The 21,678-nt window shown below is 39.0% G+C and overlaps 1 protein-coding gene across 7 annotated transcripts in view; it reads right to left on the bottom strand.

Annotated features, from left to right (window-relative positions):
* Positions 1-14,249, bottom strand: part of pcloa (piccolo presynaptic cytomatrix protein a) — a 61,437-nt gene extending 47,188 nt beyond the window's left edge. For 6 of the 7 annotated variants that reach the window (XM_060889800.1, XM_060889803.1, XM_060889804.1 and 3 more), the window contains exons 1-3: positions 14,142-14,249; positions 5,091-5,745; positions 2,871-3,923 (exon numbers count right to left, since the gene is read on the bottom strand). In XM_060889800.1, the coding sequence (XP_060745783.1) occupies positions 2,871-3,923; positions 5,091-5,561 (1,524 nt within the window). In that variant the 5' untranslated portion in view covers positions 5,562-5,745; positions 14,142-14,249. Of the gene's footprint in view, positions 1-2,870; positions 3,924-5,090; positions 5,746-8,980; positions 9,257-14,141 lie in introns of those variants that run through there. The other variant, XM_060889806.1, reaches the window with a different exon arrangement.
* Between the last annotated feature and the right edge of the window lie 7,429 nt (positions 14,250-21,678).

The following is a 21,678-nucleotide window of genomic DNA, read 5'->3' as shown; positions in this document are numbered from 1 at the left end:
TATAATAGAATGTTACCTGTGTTTGTTAAGTAAATAGTTGGACCCTTTGTCAACAAGGGCTACCTGTAAGCTAGCGATGTAAACCCTAACTTTTAGCTGTTGTCCTTAATTAGAGTCTATAGGTAAAGGCTGTAATAATAGACCAGCTCATTATTAGTCTTAACATAGCGTGTTTGATAGAAATTTGGTTTTGTATTTGAATTAGTATTTCAGTAGGTACCTCTGCCTCTATATATCGCCTATTTAATGTAATTAAATAGCTAGCTATCAAATGTTAGCTAATATTTGACTGAATAAATTCTGTAGTGTGAGTGAAGGTAAAGTAAATTTGAGGGATGCAACTCATCAGGTGGCCTGATCCTGATTCAAAGCCAGGAGCAGATGGCTAACACACCCTGGGAGAGGGATCTAAATCTTGGTCCAACCCTATGTGGAACTGCTGTGAAGTCATCAACACTCTAAAGCATGGATGCAATGACACATGATTTGCTCACTGATCACTAGAGAGTGAGGCTTCACTGGTGTTGTGGATGTTTAGTTGTTAAATTGCTGAGAATAAGATCATTTATTCAATTTCCAGCATCACCAAACTACCATTTTTGGGTCCTTTAGCAAAACGCTAAATATTCAGCCCAGTTTAGCCAAATAAGCAAATGTACTGGATTATATGTTATTTTATCACATTTAAGAAATTACAGTACAGTTTTGCAATTGTTGACTGTGAGCCCAGGTTGCCAGATAATTATTGTAAAACTTATACCAATTTTTTACTGTATAGTGTGAATGTCGGATATGTCTGCTCAAATAGAACTAAACGTAAATTGAAGAAGTTGAAAAAGCAATCACTGTTTATTTGAAAGAGACCAGGACTCAGTTCTAACATGCTCTCCTGTTACGCAACGGCTGTCTGAACAGCGTTTCATAACTGACTACTATGGGGGACATGGCAGTGTTGCTATGCACTGTCGCCATGGAGGAGCAACAGCAGTGAAGGCATGCGTTTGGCACACGCTCCCTCCATCAAGGGGGCGGTGTACTAAAATGCATCTGAATGGGCCATTAGGCTGCTCAGCTTTCCACAAGTGCACAGCCTGTTAAGCTGAGGGAGCATCTCAAAACACTTAGCTCAAAACTAACCGTAGATAAGCAATTAAAATGGTGAGTTGTGAGTATAAATACGGTTGTTATCTCTGCATAAAGGCAATTCTTTGACTGTCCTTATTCTGTAATCAGATATATCAACAGAGATGATGAAAAGGAGAAAAGGCTTTGTGAGGCATCGCAGTACTATTAAGGGAAAACCCCAAAGGAGAGGATGAGTGGTGCCTCTGGGCAGATAGAGTGAGGAGAAAGAGACAAAAGGGGAAAGCAAATGGGACTAAAGGTAAATCTTGTCATTGCAGTATAAAATAAATATGGACAGATTAAGAAATGCCTGTAGGCATTCTGCTACATTTTAAATCCTGTTAGCAAGAAAGGATTACACACAAACACACACGCACATGGAAACATATGCACATGTACAGTAGGCACTTCATAACACACAAACATACCAAAAAGGGAAAGCATATGTTTATGGCTTATGCGCGCACACATTAATGCACAAATTTTCAGCAAGATGATAATACAATATTGAGCAACTGTAGAATAATATTCTGAGTGCCCAGTCCACAACATTGCTAATTATCCAATTTATCAAGCTCCTTTGCCTCAGGCAAAGCACATCACAAAGAAATTCACATACACAATCAGTACAGACAAGCACTCAGCTATGGGAGGAGGGGATATGTCTAAAATTATGATCAGTCTGTTCCTATAATTAGCAATTCTATGTTCCACACTGAAAGCCAGTGATCTTGTAAGGGAAGGTACCATTCTTTTTATTTGAATGGAAGCATATTGGAGCTGACAATTTGCTTCACCCACATCAGACAGTCACTACTTTACATCAGTTGATGACATTAAGATGGCAGAAATTAAAATTTCCCCCTTGGCTCACCAGAACCACATATCCTACACAGCAGTAGTAGCTGTCACAAGGAATCACACAGTATTGGCCATTTAATTGCAGGATGCAGGATGGCCATGCTTAGGGCTAATCTGATTAGCATACCTGAAATAGTTTAGCCAGATTACAATAAGGAAGACTGAACCGGATGCTCAAAATCCAAGTACATGCTAGAACAATAAACACTGCCCACTGTTCATTGTAACTTCTTGTTCTTGCATGTTGGAGCTTTCTATTTGACTTAAATCTAAAATATAAAACTGAAGTGTGTCAAGGTTATGCAGATTACAGTCTTTAAAAGTAAATCTGTGTAAAAAAGATGGCAGCAAAAAAAAATCAGTAAGAGTATAGTTACAGCATTGTTTATCTAACAGACTACCACTACCAAAACCTTTGTGTTAATGCATTTGTGTAATTGGTGCAATGAAATTGGCTACCATCTGTTATGATTCTGACAAAAAGTTTCCATTCAACCTCCTTAAGGGATCTTTGGTTTGTCCCTCTGGACAAGCTGTTCAAGACTCTTCAAAACTGTGTTTTTCTAGTGTTTCCAAATAAAACGTCTTTAGAAACCAAACACTTAAGTATCCAATGAACCCCAGAGAAACCATTTTTTCATATTTCTTTATGCGCTGTCAGTCATTTGTGAAATGAACAACCTAAGAGACGATGGGTAGTTGATCTCATGATCTCTTGAGGAATTTGAGCAAATTTGAACAGCTGTTTTTGTAAGGTTGTTAAAAAACATACCAATAATAACCCTAACTAACCTCTAACTCGAACTTTTCATACAGCTTGATTTGTGCAGACTGTAAGAAGTTTGCAAATGGAATACCATTTTAAGAAAGGACATACCACGTACCTCTGAGAGATGTGGCATGGGGTTGAAACCACAAAGGTTGCACACCATTTTCTGGCACTCTGTACAGGTGCTGTAATTTGGCGCATCTGGTGAGCCAACGTTCAGTTCAACTTTACAGAGTGGACAGTTGGATGTTGTCTGAGGCTCTTTTGTTTTTGCAGCCTCTGAGATGGGTTTATCTGTTAGGACCTTTCCATCAGTGAACTCAGGTTTGGGTGAAGCAGGCTCTTTGGAATAGACTGGTGGGGTTTCTGGGGGGGATGCAGAATCTAGAGGAGAGCCTGGAGTAGATTTTGAACCAGATCCAATGGGGGAGTCAGGCAATGACCCTGGAGGAGACTTGGGTTCTTCTCCACTGATGAGGTTGGTGGCTGAGCTAAGGATTGATGAACCAAACCCAAACATCTTTCCAGACACACCCTCAGTAGCCTGAGAAGTGGCCACGGGTGGCTTTGGTGTTTCAGTCAGTCCACTTAAACCGCTAAAAAGCTTTCCAGTAACCGAGTCACTTGCCTGTGCCGCAGCACCAGTCTGTGCTTTGGATGAGCCAAAACCACTGAACAATTTCCCTTTAACCGACTCTGCAGGAGGTTTTGTCATGTCTGTTAACCCTCCGAGACCGAAGCCCCCAAAAAAGCCACCCCCATCCTGCTTCTGGGAGGTTTTTGCAGGAGAGGGTTGGGGACTGCCCATTGGACTTTGTTCAGCTTTCTGAAGTGGAGGTGGCTGCTGTCCACCTTTCGGTCCAGTTTGAGCTTCCTCCAGGCCTTTAGTAGGCTTCTGTTGTGCCCCTGGACCAGTAGTCTTCTGTATGGGAGTTGGTGGTGGAGTGGCTCCTTTTCCTGTGTCTGACATGCTTTGTTGTTTGGTCAGCATTGGAGGCTTCTTACCTGGTTCATCTTTTGAGGGCAACCCAGTTGGTGGATCCTTCCGCTGTGGAGACGGAGGGGCCGAGGCCTGCTTGGGAGGCTGTTTCATCATTGGAGGGCCAGGAGGTTCCATGCCCCCCATTGCCCTTTGCATTTGGCAGTTTAGACATAGCCATTCTTTACCCTAATAAAAAAAAAAACATAAACAGTGACAGATAAGGGCAACCAAAAACATTTAATTAACAAAACACATACGTTACAATCACAAGCAATTTTATGAATTTTCCCTCATTAAAATATAATGCAAAGAAGATTGCATTTCCAATTGGTAGAATAGAGCTCAGGGGTCAGGTATTCATAGAGCTAACAAAGTGTCGTTCTAGATGAGGTGCAAAATAACACTGTTTACCTATTAATATGATCCGTGATCATGCTTGTATGGAGTCAAAATGTCAGATTATGTAATGCGTTATAATATCTGTTTATAAGAACATTGTGCATTCCAAGGTTCTAAAGCACAGGGTCTGGTGCAGTATCTGTACTGCATGTTATATAATACATCCTGACAGATATGTTTGGTTTCTCAAATAAAATTCCGCTCGCATTTGAAAGAAGCTTAAATAAATCAAACATGAAATACTGATGAACAATTTGAGAAACCACATTTATGATGCATTATAAGATGCAGTACAGCCAGAGCCTCTAAACATTGGTGTTTACATTCTTGACTATGTTGCTTTGAACATTATATTATGGAACCTGATGTAATGATGTCCTACAGTAGTGCTTTATAAAGAGTTTATGCATGTGACTATACTACTACAACTACTACTGATTACTGGTCAAGGTTGTCAGGTTTAAAATCTGTATTTTATTCTGAGAACACTGGATGCAAAGTATATAGCCTGAATTAGATACCAGTCAATTGTATGGCTACAGTGTTGCCAACAGTCTAGCCTATTGATGAGTCCTTGAGTATGATTGTGATTTCCTGTGAGGATGATGGGAATCACCTCAATAATCCTTTGCCACAGCCCATATGGCCATATTCACATAAGTGAAAACAATACAGGCAGCAACTTTACCATGCCTGGTGAGCATCCTTCATAATCAAACCCAGCCATGCTTTAAATACAATTAACAGCCAGATATTTGAGCACTTGATTTTTTTTTAGAAGTAAACCTTTTTGTTTTCTTTAAACTTTAATTTAAACAGTAATTCTGTAAAAATCTCTATAGGCAGACATTTCTATTGTACCAATCATAAGTTATATAATACTATTAATTATCTCCACCTTGGTGTCTTGGTGTATTTGTTAAAGGTTATGTGATGGGTATTGTGAAATCTTACCTCTGAGTCAGGAGGACTAAATCCGCACAGACTGCACACCTGTTGTTTGCATTGTGTGCAAGTGCTGTAGTTGGGTGGCTGGTCTTTGGCCTGCAAGTTTAGTTCAGTGGTTTTACATAATGGACAAAGCAGTCCACCAGGCTTTGCAGTTCCACCAGTCTGAGGTGCAGCTTTGGGTAGGCCTTTAGCAGGACCCTGTTGCTGGGGCCCAGAGTCTTTAGGTTTAGACCCTTGCTGTTGAGTCCCAGGTCCTGGACAAGGCCCAGCAGGTTTTCCCCCAGTTCCTTGTGGTGCAGCTCCCTGTTTCTGCCCTGGGGGTCCTTGTCCTTTGGATGCGCCTTGCTGTGGGCCAGGGGATTTTGGTCCCTGTTTGCCTGCATCTTCTTCATCATCACCAAAAAGGCTGAATTTGGGGATACTGGCAGAAGAAACAGCTGAAGAAACCCCACTTAGAAAGGATGAGGAAAACATGCCAGTGCGAGGCTGCTCTGGGTCTTTGGGCTCTTGCCGAAAGCGGGACTCAAGAAGGCTGAGGGAGGAAGGGCTGCGTCCTGGCTTTGGCTTGGGAGGTGGACCCTCTCCGAATGCATCTACTGTTCGACTCTTACTGAGGCCCCCTGAACCTCGTCCTCCAGATGGCTGATACTCTGTAGACCTGTAAAGTAAACAAATAATGGGTGAATTGATCCTCCTTGTTAAAAATTAAGATTGGTGGTCTATGCCACAGATTACATAACGTAACTGAAATAGTTACAACAACTTTAGGCCTAATGTGGATAAATGATCCAGACTTACTGATTACTGACGGAAGACAATATAAGCCAACATTTAAATTTAGACACTGCATGACAAAGTAAAGTGACATCCCCTGAATATATAAGCATTGTTTGGTGAAAATATTCAACAGTAATAAACAAAACAAACAGACCTAAATCATCATCTAGCGTTTACTTTCATTCGACCTACTTCAGACTTGCATTAACACATCCAGGCTCTTTCATATTAAGGGGTTGATAGAGTGTACAGTACATGTATGGTGAAGCAGAACTGACATAAAAAAACAGAAATTAACGTTTTTGCAGACATTTCACAACATTACCTGTAACATAAATGGATAGATGGTCATGTGATTGATTAATAAAAACAACCTTTTTACAAATTTCTGTGGTATAAGAGGAAAAACATTCCATACTGATTATTTTCCTATAACAGCACACCCCTTTGCGTATTTATCTTCCATGTCAATGTACAGCGCTGTTCTTAAAACAGAGGTTGCATAAAACTACTTTAACATGTGCCTGGTGATTAGGTGCAGTTGGATGGTTTTAAATGTCACTTTACATCAATACATACGTCATTCTGATCAATACTTTATTCAGGCACAGTGAAATGCACTCTTACTGCAGTTATATGCAACATTTTACCCACCAGGAATTATAGTGTGATCTGAATCGACATTGATCCTTGAAAAATATGATGAACAGCACTGTCTATTGTATAATACTAATGCTTTCACACTTTGCCAGAAAACCACTCATGAGGTTATTTTGTACCAAATATACCTGCATACAAAATAACACATTATGTCTAGCAATCTAGAATTAGTTGCTGCAAGGATCAAACTTGAATCAAGTTAAAAAAATGTTAGAAAAAGTCAAACTTGAATACACCTTAAATGTTTAGGTTACCAATAAAAACCTAAGAACAGATGCTGAAAGTGGCTTGAAATGATGTGTTTACACTGTTCAATGAGACTTTTAAATTTAATCCACTGACAGTTCCTGTAAACAGGCAGTGGTTGAGAAACCTGAATGAAATTTTGCATGTGAACATGACAGCACATTTCTTAAAATGTGGCACAATCAGAAGCTTGAGGATGTTAGTATCAGATATGTGTCAGTACTCAGAGCTTTGGGATTAATCTAAATGTTTGTGTATTTTGGGGGGGGAAAGTATATGTATTGTACCTTTAAGTGGCTTTTAGAGCAAAGCTGTACAGGTGATTCTTGCGATCCATTTATATACCTTAAATTAAAATTATTTTTAAATGTACACTGTATGACCAAAGGTATGCATACACCTGTCCATGTGACCACCATATGTGGGTCTTTTCCCAACTCAAATATTTGAAAAATATTGTGTCAGGAATGTCTTTTAATGTGCTAGCTTCCACTGATCCACTGATTTTCCTTCACTGAAGCTAAGTGACCCAAACCGGTTACAGCATGACAGTGCTGTTGTGCATAAATTTATCTTCATAAAAAACATAATTTGCAGTTGAAGAAATCCAGTGGCCTGCACAAAGCTCTTACTTCACTCCCCCTGAACACTTCTAGATATATTGTGATTTTGATTATGTGACAGGCCTCCTTACCAAACATCAGTGCATGACCTCACTAATGCTCTTGTGTCTAAACAATTTTCCACAGCCATACTTCAAGATCTACTGAAAAGGCTTGCCAGAAGATTGGTGACATTGAAAAGTACAGTTTGGTCTATTTCCTTTTCCAAAGTGTGGCATTATATCATAAAGTGGACATACTAGATTTAAAGGACAGTAACTGGTGTGAAAAATATAGATTCTACAATACAATGTTTAATTTACATATGATTCAACACAGTATTTGTATTTTGTAACATCTCTCTCTCTCTCTCTCTCTCTCTCTCTCTCTCTCTCTTTCTATATTTTGAGAGTTAACGATGGCACACATGAAATTCCATGCACGTTGTTGATTTCTCCATACACCAATCTTGGGAGAAAATTTCAGCACCATGGAGAGCGAGCCTACAGACACAGAGTCCTCGCGGTCATCATAGCTTCCTTATAACCTTCGATCCTCTCCGCCCTCAGCTGTAACATTACACTATGCATCCTCCTTAAAGAAAAGCGAGTGTATGTGTGTGTGTGTGTGTGTGTGTGTGTGTGAGAGAGAGAGAGAGAGAGAGAGAGAGAGAGAGGAGAGAGATCCAAGGCGCGTCACGGCATTCCTGCTCGCCGTGCTATATATAGTGTTTTTAACGCTTATATCCCCTCCCCTTTTTACCAGTCAGATTAAAAACAATTCTGTAGAGCGGGATTCTGCTTCCTATTAACCACTGGCTTTTGGTATTATTACAGTTTAAATTTATAAATAAGTATATATGTTTGCATTAGATCTGATTTGATGTGTTCTCGTTTCGCGTCTTATTCCGACCCAGTGGTTTCCACAGTAGCGTATGACATCACCTACCCAGCCCGTAAAGAAGGGGGTGTGTGTAACACGGAGAAAGCGAAGGCCAATCACTTATAGATCGACAAATAATACGAGGGGAAATAACAAGGACCTCTTAAGAAAATATAAAACTGATGGGAGCCAGATATTTTAGAAGAAAACGCATATATTCTCTACATGAATTGTTTTTTTAACTGCTATTTGATGAAATCTAGAAGGAAAATTAAGCGTTTGATCCAAACGGTCATAGAAATATATCAGTCTCTGAAAGGTGTATATTTCTAAGGAAGCAGGAAGCAGTGATAAGGAAAGCAACCTTTACTTGCTGTGGTTTCGGGTCTGTAGGCAAGATGGTTGGGATCTACTGGTGTGAGTTGGCCATCAGCAGATAATCAAATACAACCGTGGCGTCTGAACCGGTCTGACTCTTGGTGCAGTACCCTATTAGCTACTGGGATTGTGCATCTTAAGTGGGTGTGTTTAGGTCTGTCGTGAGGTGCAAGCTGCAGAAAAGCCCGTTCAAAACACAGCGCTGAAAACACACACACACACACACACACACACACACACACACACACACACACACACACACACACACACACAAAACGCTCGCGCGTAGTAGATCTGCGCATCCCTCCAACACCTAAAATGCGTTCCGGCCCGGAAAACACAACTCGCCTGGCCTGCGCCTCTGCCATGGTGCTGATGAGCTTCCTGCGCTCCTCCTCGCTCAGGCGGCTGAGCTCCGCCTCTGGTCCTGTGAGCTCCCCGGCAAGCGCGCCGTCGCCACCCTCCATACTCGCCTCGTTCCCCATGATCGAACCCTCTTCCCCTTCCTGTAGCTACCTTCCCTTTCAGAGATACGGATTTACAGGTCGGGAGAAGGCTGTAAGGTCGCTGTCCGCGGCTCTACACGGCATGTTACACCTTCTTCACATCCGTATCTGCGCGACTCTCTGTGAGACAGCTTTGGTCAACAACGCGCATCTCTGATTTACCGAGAACAGCGTCTCTGCCCGCGGTTCCGCTAGTGCTCGCCTCTCTTCGTCTGCGCTGCGCATGCGCAGACAATGACAGGCGATCGTGAGCCATCGCAAAGGAGAAACAAAATTAAAGGAGACTAGCTGCGTTAAAATCAGAGCCCCCTAACACCCATCCCATACAAACAAAACACGTCGCATACTGTAATCTTCCAAAAATACTGTGTCCAGAGTGAATAACTTATGTCTTAATTAGCTACTTCCCACCTAGTGCTTTTGTTCATTATAGGGTATCATTAGTTTGAATCGAGCAGGGTGCCTCATTAATTTGTCACTGCCACACCTTATTAAAATGAGAAAACAAACCTGCATAGGATGGGATGTTCTGTCTTTAATGCATTTCCTAACATTGTATGCATAACTTGATTTTGTTATGGTTATAAAATTTCCAAAATGGTAAAAAAATTCTCATTTAAAATGCTACTGAAAGGATAATTACGACTAGACTTTGGATTTATCCACTGAAAGTGATGCATTTAATTATGCATGTATGGTAAGTGATGGCTCTCAGTAATCCAATGAGCAGAATTTTCAAATCCCAGTGTCGCCAAATTGCCACTGGAGCCTTAGATCATCACCCATAAACCCAAACCTTTCACTTGTACTGTATCCTAGATAAAAGTGTTAGTCAAACTGGAAAATGTACATTTAGATGAATGCATCTAAACTACAGTAGTAGTAGGAGCACTGCCCAAGTTGTACTGTGGACACACACTTGGTCATTGGTCATAAGGTTTGTCATAAGGTGAGTCACCCCTCAATAGGCTAAATCATCAAACAGCCACAGAGATCATACGCTCATGACTACACATTCTCACAAGAACACAGATCCTACTCAGCTCCTCCGGTCATTGAATTCCATGTGGCCACATCCACAGAAGAGTGGATGACATAAAGGAAGCTAGACATCAAAGATTGTGATAAAGTCAACAGAGATATAATATTGATTGTGATTGTGGCATCTGAACCTGTTTCATTATTATTCTCATTTTATGGTGTTGCCTTAATTCATCTTGTTCCCTTTTTATATATCAATAGTCAATGTCATTCACAGCTATTTCTTTTAGCTTGAAATTTATATATGGACATCAGAGAAACCAGCCCCTTATATAAACACAGGTAAAATAATTGTTTACTGGCAACTTAACCCAACAGTGGATTGTTAATATTTAATACATTAAACTACTGTATATATACTTATGTCTTTTTTATAGCTGCACTGAGATCTAAAATGGTTTACCAATGGTTCCTTAAGGGTTTATTTGATAATTAAAGGAACTCAGAACCAGAAAAGGGTTGTATTTCTGATAGGGAACCATGCTGTTGTAGAACCTTTCATAAAACCTTTTCCCTGAGAGGGACAGCCTGGAATGGAAAGCCTGGAATGGAAAGAATGGTAAGACCTATGTTATGCACTGAAGACATTTGGGTTTGAGATGAGCAAGTCATAATAGATTCAAATGAAAGGTTTCACTGATACTTACATCCAGATGTTAAACAACTTAAGGTACGGCACCATTATTTGCACTCACCCATTTTTCAGGTGACAAACGTAGATCGTCATGTGAATAACACAAGTTTCTGCTTACCCAGGTGTGCTCGGTTAGACCGATTAATATCTGTAAATGTCTAGGGTTTGAGCCCTGAGTTTTGCTTGTGAAGACTGCATTTGTTGTCAAAAAGAATAAACGGACATGAGTTTTGTCTATAGAAGAGAAGCAAGTCATTCTGAAACTGAAAAAACAAGAAACATTTCAGCCATTCACAAGCATTGAGCACAGCCAATACAACAGGTTGTCCTGAAAAAAAAAAATGAAAGTACTAGTGAAATAACAGCCAAACATTGAAAAGGTTGGTCTAGGAAAACAGCAGTTGATGACAGAAAAATTGTCATAGGTGTGAAGAAAAAGCCCAAAACAACAGTCAGAAACATCAACAACAAGCTCCACAAAGAGGTGAAGGTATAAGAATAAAAGAGCAGAAATTAAAAAACCATACACATTTATGTATATGTATATTTATGCATATGTATATACATTATTTCTCCTTTTATATTTTTTATATAGTTTTTAATATAGTTTTCTTATACAGTTTATACTTTTTTATTATTTTATTATTTTATTTATTTTATTTTATTTTATTTTCTTTGCTTTTTTATACCTTTTATTCTAATACAGGACAGTTGCATAAAGCATTTCACTGCATGTCGTACCCTGTATGTATGTGTATGTGACAAATAAAATTTGATTTGATTTGATTTGATTTGAAATGAAGAAGCCATTCCACAGCCCACCGTTCATCGCCATTAGGAATCAAAGGGACAGATTATACAGGTTATATAGGTTATTCCTATTATAACCTATTATATAGGTTAGTCTTTGATTCACATAACATGTCTATTGGAATTATATATACCTATGAAAGGTGTATATTAAAACACTATATATATATATAAATACACAGCAACTATACCTTGGAAAATACCCACAAACACGCATACATGATTAACCTCATGGTCTGATGATTCTTTGGCTATAATGGTTTGAAATCTCAGGTCATCATTGATCTCCACTGCAGAACAGACTGTGTCTATGGTGGAGCCTAAGAGTCTACACAACCTCGAACTTGGTTGCCAATGGCCATAGAACTGCAATCTATGTATATTATTCGTTGTTGGATATTTTCTATCCAAGAGATATCAGTAAATGCAGGCACTCAAGGGTTGTATACTGTATCAAACCTGTGTGCCTAAATATCAGTTACAACATATTAAAACCTCACTTGGTTGGTGGAAGTCACCATAAGTACATACTGTAGTTCTATTACACTCTAAGTCTATAGAGAAAGCGATACACTACTTAATGGCAGTGTTCACTGAGATACATAGCACAATTATGACAACTGACGTAAACATTTTTTCCCCAAACATAGGCTACTTTTATACGTTTTGATGTAAATTTATTATGAAAACTACGATAAACAGCCTAAGCTGATGGAAAGTTGTGAAATGACATTGTTCCTGACATAAATAGAAGAATGTAGAAAATCATCAAATAAAGATTTTTATGATTAACAAAAAACGAGTTAAGCAACAAATAAAACATGACCAGGCATGAACAATGATGAGTTTGCACAATCTATTACCATCATAAAGTTGATTATTTTCAAACATTACATAACAATGTTTTTTTTCTCCTTATACTGCAACAATTTGCCAATGTTAACAAGTTCATTCAACTATCATTAATGCATTATCGCACCTATAATGTATAATGCTGAGACTGAAGACTCCTTACAAAAAGGGAATATCCTTACCATATTAATAATTCCACATGTTTTTACTGTTTATATAGGACATCAAAAATAACTACACAATTTGCTGTGTATATGCTGTGGTACTGTATTGATTGTATTATTTATTATATTTTGATGAACACTTCTGACAGTGCTATGATACCTCAACAAGAGTGTTACTGTATACTGATTGTCTCTGGTGTTTGTCTCTGAGGTTTAATCAGAAGTCTAGCAGGAATAAGGCTGGAAAATGTCACGGATCATCCTTGTTTAAACAGAAGAGTCATGATCTACGTAGCCTTTATGACAGCTGACACCTACTGGAATAAGCCTTGATTAATATTTATGAAGGTATTCCGTGTTATTTTGAATGGCTTATGAAAGTGTCATGTAGCCCTGTTTGGTTAGACTCTATTCTTATGTAAAATTGGCATCTGTGACACACATCATCGTTGATGACACGCAGACACATCCGCTCATGCATCTAAGCATGTAGGCTACACTTGACTTGCGAACCCACGGAAAACACCAGGATGCATCTTAATAACAGAAATGTAGATTTTTGGCACTAAATATCACCAAAAGTTAACGGAACTCCATCCACCTCACTTAAAAGACGGATGATCGAGGACGGTTTTAAAGCTCAGTGGTTAACTTGTTCTTTCTGTGTCTGGGTTGAGAACATCCCACAGGCCCTTATCTGTGTTAGAGACCAAGAATGACCTTAGCCCATCAGTTAAAGAGGTCTAACCGTATTAACGTCAGACTAAGCTGCCCATTAGCATTATCTGCTGTTAGCACAAGAAATACTATCACAGAGTCCACTCCATGGTGTTCTTTTACTCCATCTCTCTGACCATCTCTGTCAATCTCTCTCTCTCTTTCTCTCCTCCCTCTCTCTGTCACTACAATAACTGAAAAGCACACAGCTATTCCCAATAATGGCTGAACAGAGGTGCAATACTACTGTATAACGCTTTTCATGTTTTCAAGTGACAACATGAACACGAAGCCTGCCGTGCCATATTCACAGATAAAAAGGCAACCACAGTTACCACAGATATGTGTGATGTGTGTCTCACATGTGTGATGTGTGTCTGTATATATAGCGTGAGTGCATACAGCTGCACTTCATGAGAAGTGTGTAACCGAAGACTGACACCTGATCACACACACCATGACCTTCATTAAAATTTGAATATGCACCTCTATAGCCTGAATATTGTGTGAGGCAGACAATGCGATCAAAATAGTCCGATATTATCACTTACAGATAAGTGTCAGGTCAGTTGCGGAACACTGACACGAGACACACTAACATTTAATTTATTCTGGTAAATTTTACAGTATCTCTGTTCATGTTTCAGTCATAATAAATACATCAATACTTACGGTGCTGAAAAAATACAACCCGAACCTACACCAACACTAACATATATACAAGAATCTGTTATGATCAAAAGTACAGAGAAAGAATATAAAGTTAAATACTATGAGATACATACCTTCACAGTGTTCTAGGTCTCATTCCATATAGAGAAAACTACGTGTGGACAAGTTTTCATCCACTTAGTCTTCTTCATTTGTGATATTTTAGTCTTCTCTGATTCCTGCACAACCCCCTCAACAGTACCATGCTCTTGGTTCCACCCTTAATGTCCTGGTCTGCTGCTGATGACAACTGAAAATTGTCTGACTAAAATAGTCTCTTAAAGGGACAGTGAGGTGTGTGTCTCTTCTTCCTGTAGCAGTTCACCTTAGTGATAGGACACACCCCTATGACCCAGGTCTAATCTGCTTTCTTAAGATCCAACAGCCAATGACAAGAAAAGGCAAAGAAGAAAAAAGCACTTATGCCTAGTCACACATACTGTACATGCACACATGCGCACACCCACAGTCAAATAATACGTGTTCTTTACACACACATACACACACACAATAAAAAAAAAATGATTTAATTTTACAGGTAAACCGGAAATGTTAAAAATACTTTACATCTCTCTTGTGTAACAGGTGAAGACCTTCTCAGCGTCATTATATAACACTACATTACAATGGTATTGCTTGTAACCTTAGATCAGGATAAGGTTAAATAATGTGTAGACCATAGAACTAGCTCTGTCCCTCACATGCACAAACACACACAAGAATGTGCACATGTACACTCACATATGCACACACATATATGTACACACACACAGACACATGCAAGCATGTGCATATGTACACACAGACGCACACACTTATATGTCCACATGTACAGACACATGCGCACACGCACACACACACACACACACACACACACACACACACACACACACACACACACACACACACACACACACATTCAACCATGTGCTGTACTGTACATAAGTCTTAGCTCTCAATTGGTAATCAGGCCAGAAATCATGTTCATGCTGTAAAGTCCCTTCTGTTTATTTATTTATTTTAGATTATTTTAATAAGAAAGATACAAGGAAGAATTTCCGTTTTCCTCCAAATTTTTGTATAGCTGAATTGAGGCTGTGTCTATTGTTAAATTATAAAAAAAAAAAAAAAAACATAAATTGCATTAAAGGTCCTTTCTAACATCCTCTATCTGTTCCATGAAGATTCTATTACAGACAGGCTTATATTACATAAAATAAACATGTTTTTACTTTTTTGTGATATTTGCAATATTATTTGAAAACCCACAGGTCTTGTGTTTAACCGTGTTACAGTTAGCAGAACATCATTACGTCATATTATCCAGAAAGCCACAGTTGGACACTAACTCTTTAAAAATTTAACTAATTGTGTATCTGATATTCTTCCGAGAATTAAGGTCACATGGGTTATGCTGCCAGTAGGTGGTGATTTATGTTAAAGGAAAAGGGTCGAAGGCGAGTAGCTTCGTGTCATCTGTTATTCTTTTTAATTTCACTTATTTCAACAGTCTTGATAGCTACATTCTTTAAAGATTCAATATGTCTCACCAGCATTTTAAGGGAAGAAGGAACCTTTGCAGAACCTGTGCATTTGGGATACCCATCAGAATAGCCTCACATCTAAATCTCTACTATAGATAATATCAGCTAGCTATGTTTGAGAAAAATACATTCAATGCATTTTGGCCAAAATGAGCACTTCAGTGAGCAACTGACTTCCTACTGGATCAATACTAATCTCAGGACTGTGTAAAAATGCAGTCTACCTTCAGTAGAAAGCTTCCTAGCAATTGGAACACATTGCATTTGATTACTCTTTTTAAAACTGACATCTTTTGCATCAGGGGCACGGTGGCTTAGTGGTTAGCACATTCGCCTCACACCTCCAGGGTTGGGGTTCGATTCCTGCCTCCACCTTGTGTGTGTGGAGTTTGCATGTTCTCCCTGTGCCTCAGGGGTTTCCTCCGGGTACTCCGGTTTCCTCCCCCGGTCCAAAGACATGCATGGTAGGTTGATTGGCATCTCTGGAAAAATTGTCCGTAGTGTGTGATTGCGTGAGTGAATGAGAGTGTGTGTGTGTGCCCTGCGATGGGTTGGCACTCCGTCCAGGGTGTATCCTGCCTGGATGCCCAATGACGCCTGAGATAGGCACAGGGTCCCCGTGACCCGAGGTAGTTCGGATAAGCGGTAGAAGATGAATGAATGAATGAATCTTTTGCATCATTTGATATGTTCTGACAAAGTGAGACAATTAGGGACAAAGGGGAGCCAGTTAACCTCCTCCAATACTCTTAATACTCTAGCTAAAAATTTTGGAAGAAATAGAAGTAGAGCTGTATGTTGCATGTTTACAAAGAGTAAGGTCATTGAAATGAGTTAAAGACAAAGAAATCTGGGCAAAGACAAAGGAAGGCAGATAACTGTGATGTGGATTTACTGTTTTATCCATCGATGTAGAACAGAAGTGAAGCGTGGAGTCATATTATGGGACGGAAACACACAAGGACACACACACACACACACACACACAAAGAATGTGCAGACTGATTTAAGCCGGCAGCTCATATAACCACTCTTTATAAGCATGGTGCACAGAAAAGGATCTCATAATGTATTGAGGTTGGATGGGCAGAAAACTACAACGTGTTCTTAGCAAAGCCAATAATAAGATAGTAATAATAATCTACAGTCTACACTGGGCACCAAAAATGTACAGTTGAAGATTGAAAAAAAAAAAACAATAAACAGGACACGGTCCCATTTTTCCACATCTGGATATTTAATGTGAGCATTAAGTAAAACTCTGGACCTGCCTCAGCATGATGTTATACACAGCACTGTTACCACAATGTTGACTGATTAAATAATTGCATGAATGTACACTTTTTCAGGTGTTGCTATTAAAGTGTTCAGTGATTGTGTCACTCTTTTATCTACTGTAACCACTTTATTCTTTATCCACACTTCATCCATAGTCACATTACTACCATCAGGCTGATTTTAGAGACACTAACCCTTCCACCAGCATGTGTTTTGGAGGTGGGAAGAAACCGCCACATGATAATATCCAAGAAAAAATGTGAATCTTCATTTTAACAGCAACTCAAGCTCAAGACTGGACCCAGGATTCTTGAGCTGTGACGTGGCCACCACTATGGCCCAGTTATTTAACTGCTTTCCTGAATTCATCCATCAGGCCATCATGCTACAACCCAGCCCAGCGTTGCTATGGTTACCTAGCAATTTCTGCCACCTGGGGTCTATAATTATGAGGAGTTTAACAGACATTCTGTGCATGAGTGAGTGAATGTGAGTGTGTGAATATGTGTGCATGTTTTCTAATTAGACCTGTACGGTCTGTTAAAAATAATTGCATGTCAGCAAAAAAAAAAAAAAAACATTATCTGGACTGGTCAGCAATTATAATCCATTTGTACTTACTTCAGCTGGACGCAGAGAGATGCAGAGAGAAAGTGAAGGTAAGAGAGAGAGAGAGAGAGAGAGAGAGAGAGAAGAACAGGCTTGCTTTTCTTCAGGCTGACCTGAATCTACTTATTTGCCTAGTTTTATCCCTTCACTCAGAATCCTCTGGGCTGCAGTATGAGTCAGAGAGTCTGACGTGTCCTTTGATTCACAAGTCAACATATTCATGCACACATGTACAACAACACAAGCATGCACTCATGATAGAACCTACATACACACCTCATACGACAAATACACTCATCACACGTGTAGTTTAGGGTTTTGGACAAGCTTCTGTCGGTTCACTGGCATATTCCGAGCAAACACAGCATGCCTTGAAGCTTATTAAAACCTGATGTAAACTTGTGATGTATCACAATATTTGACCAAGCATGATTTTTACCTGTAAACTCCACAACATATCAAAACATTCACAAAAACCTGAAAATGTTATAAGAACAAAATGAAAATGTGAAGTGCTCGATGTGAAGGCCAATATTTCAAACAATATTTTTCACATCATAGACATACAGTATTTCCTACAGTCATGTGAAAAAATTAGGACACCTCCATTAAATATTAAGTTCTCTTAAGAAATGTCAACATATTAATTTCTGATCTTGTTTTAATTTGTATCTGTTGATGAAACAACAACAACAACAACAATGACAAATCACTTTTCACTGATTAAACAAAATAGGAAAAAGTGACGAAACCCTTTGCCCTAATAACTAGTATTTCCCCCTTTGGCTGAAATAACGTTAATGAGACGTTTATTGTAGCCATGTTCCAGTTTCTGACATCAACTAAAAGAAAGTTTCCCCCACTCTTCAATGTAGAATTTCAGCTGTGTGATGTTTGAGGGGTTTCTTGCACATAGTTCGTTTCAAATCTGCATGCAGGATCTCAATTGGATTTAGATCTGGGCTTTTACTTGGCCATTCCTGAATTCACCATCTTTTAATTTTCATTGAGTCCTTGGTGGATTTACTGGTATGTTTTTGTCATGTTGCAAGGTCCAGTACTGCTTCAGCTAAAATATTTTGACAGATGGTTTCATGTTCCTCAAGCACCTTCTGATACAATGTAGAGTTCATAGTGGATTCTATGATGGTGAGCTGACCAGGTCCTGCTGCAGCAAAGCATCCCCAAACCGTAACACTTCCACCTCCATGTTTCACAGTTGGTATGAGCTTCTTTTGCTGAAATGCTATATCTGGTTTATGCCAAACATGCCCTCTGTTATGATCTCTATATAATTCAATTTTAGACTCATATGTCCAACACACATTATTTCAAATGTCCTGTCTTTTGTCTTCAGTCTTGTCCTCAAGTTTTTCGTAGACAGCAAAGGTTTCCTCCTTGCACACCTTCAATGATAATTAAAGCTGTCAGTCTTTTTTCTCATTGTAGATTCATGCACTTTGACATCAACTGTAGCAAGAGCTTGCTGTAGGTCCAGTGATGATATTTCAGGGTTCATGGGGTGAATTTGCTTGGACGTCCTGACCTGGCCATGTTGGCACTTTTTTAAATGTTCTCCACTTGCAAATTATTTTCAGACAGTGGAATGTCTGATTAGAAATTCTTTTGAGATCTTTTTATATCCCTTACCAGACTCATAAAAGTTAACAATCTTCTTTCTGAAGGTCTCAGAGAGCTCTTTGGATCTCACCATGGTGATACACCATTCACTTTAATTCACCAATTAAGAGCAAACCAAACTAAATGTCTGAGGTTGAAATAAGACAAGCTTTCTTCAAAATTCTCTGTAAAATTGTTCTAAACATTTGCACCTGATGTGGTGCACCAGTAGGTAATTTTATCCATTTTAAGTACAAATAATTGTGGGGGTGTCCTTACTTTTTCCTCACAAGAAAGATTTTTTTTAATTACAGTTTACAGATTATTTAAAAAATACTTTTCTTTGATTTTATTTGTTTAGTTATATAACTTGAACCTTCCAAAATTGTTCAAATAAAGATAGGATGCTCATATGTTTAACTATTTAATAAAAAATACAGGGTTTCATGGGGTGTCTTAATTTTTTCACATGACTGTATATCTTCAAATCCGGTATAATTCGAAAGTCTTTCATAATTATTCACCACTTAACACAATTAAAAGTGTTAAAACTTGGAATATTTACCATTTGCTTTACACAATATCTTTATGTTCAGCAGTTAAAGGAGCAAAAAATGATTGTGACACAAAATTAGACATTTGTATGTTGCATTCATATTCACCCCCTTGAGTCAGTACAGCTACGGTATGTCTTTGTCTATCTTTTGGCTTTGAAGCTCTAAATTGTTCAAGATCATGTTGGATGTAGACCATTTTCACAGCAACAGTTACATTTTTTATTTTCTAAAGAATGAAAGATTCATGGGGGGCACGGTGGCTTAGTGGTTAGCACGTTTGCCTCACACCTCCAGGGTCGGGGTTCGATTCCCGCCTCCACCTTGTGTGTGTGGAGTTTGCATGTTCTCCCCGTGCCTCGGGGGTTTCCTCCGGGTACTCCGGTTTCCTCCCCCGGTCCAAAGACATGCATGGTAGGTTGATTGGCATCTCTGGAAAATTGTCCCTAGTGTGTGATTGAGCGAGTGAATGAGTGTGTGTGTGCCCTGCGATGGGTTGGCACTCCGCTCAGGGTGTATCCTGCCTTGATGCCCGATGACGCCTGAGATAGGCACAGGCTCCCCGTGACCCGAGGTAGTTCGGAAAAGCGGTAGAAAATGAATGAATGAAAGATTCATGACCTATTCTTATTAAGTACATTTGTGGAAAACAAATCATTGCCTGCCACCTAGTGGTGAAGTTAATATACTGCATCGTAGACTCAAACATTTTTCTTTCTTTCTTTTTTCCGTAAAATTAATGGTATTCATGGTATTCATTAATGGTATTAATGGTAAGTCACAGTACTGAACATATCACTATGTTTCTAAATGGACTGATTTTTTTAACAGCAGGAAATAAAAAAAAAGAAAAAAATGCCTGAAAAACAGGAAAAGATTTTCAACCAGTTCATCTCAGCAGATTCATACTTTAATGTGTTGGAGATTTTTATCTTGTAAAACACATAAAACAGCACTAAACACTCAATCTGTTGACGCGCTTGTGTAGAAAGACTACACAAGGGTAATGAGATAAAAAGTCCCACAGGGTTGTAATACCTTCTCCTGTAAGTTTAATAATAACCACTAGATGGAAGTATATCTTTAGTTTAACTTTACTCTGAAAGTTTGGCTCAATGACAGTCACTAGTTACTCAAGTTATTGGAAAATAATGGCTTAGAGGCAACTGTAACTAAGTTTTACTTGTAGAGACTATAACAGAATCCCAAAAGTCTTGTGTATTGTATACTAAATGTTGCTTGAAATGGCTTTTACAATGTGTATAGTTCTAGGAGTAAACAAACGAAACAAAAGGGGTACAGACACAATTTTTTACTAGCTCACAATGACATGTTTCCCATTTTGCCCGTCATTTTGCCAGGATTTGAGAAATTGAAATCAAAGACACAAATATGAGCTCTCTAATCATTTGTATTTTGATTATTATTGTGTTACTGTTAAATTTACCCCATTAAATGAGTTTATGAGGGATGTGGCAGCCTTGTGGTTAAGGTGTTGGACTACTGACCGGAAGGTCATGAGTTCGAATCTCTGGTCCACCAAGCTGCCACTGCTGGGCCACTGCTGGGCCCCTGATCAAGGCCCTTAACCCTCAATTGCTCAGTTGTATAAATTGTAAGTCACTCTGGATAAGGGTGTCTGCTAAATGCCAGAAATGTAAATGCATGGTGTTGCCTAATAGTGACACATTTAGAGACAAACATTGATCTAATATTAGTGACTCTGTTTCTCTTAACTTGATTAATGAGCTCAAACTGGTGGAGAGTGTTAATAGATCCTAGCAGAATGTAGTCCACCAGTTTTTTTTTAATTTTTTTATTTATTAGACACCCCTTGAGTTGAAAGTGCATTCAATTTATGACCCGATAAAATGACACACTTGGTAGCTGCAATACAAAAGTGCTAGAGACACTGATGACCCTACTGGTTGGTGGAGCTCAGAAACCCTTGCTGCTTACAGCCTGAAAATAAAAACACTGATTTATCTATAGTTCATTCATCTGAG

Source organism: Tachysurus vachellii, chromosome 16 (assembly GCF_030014155.1).
Source record: "Tachysurus vachellii isolate PV-2020 chromosome 16, HZAU_Pvac_v1, whole genome shotgun sequence".
Taxonomy (NCBI): domain Eukaryota; kingdom Metazoa; phylum Chordata; class Actinopteri; order Siluriformes; family Bagridae; genus Tachysurus; species Tachysurus vachellii.
The sequence above is the reverse complement of the archived record's forward strand: the minus strand, read 5'-3'. Positions and strand labels throughout refer to the sequence as shown.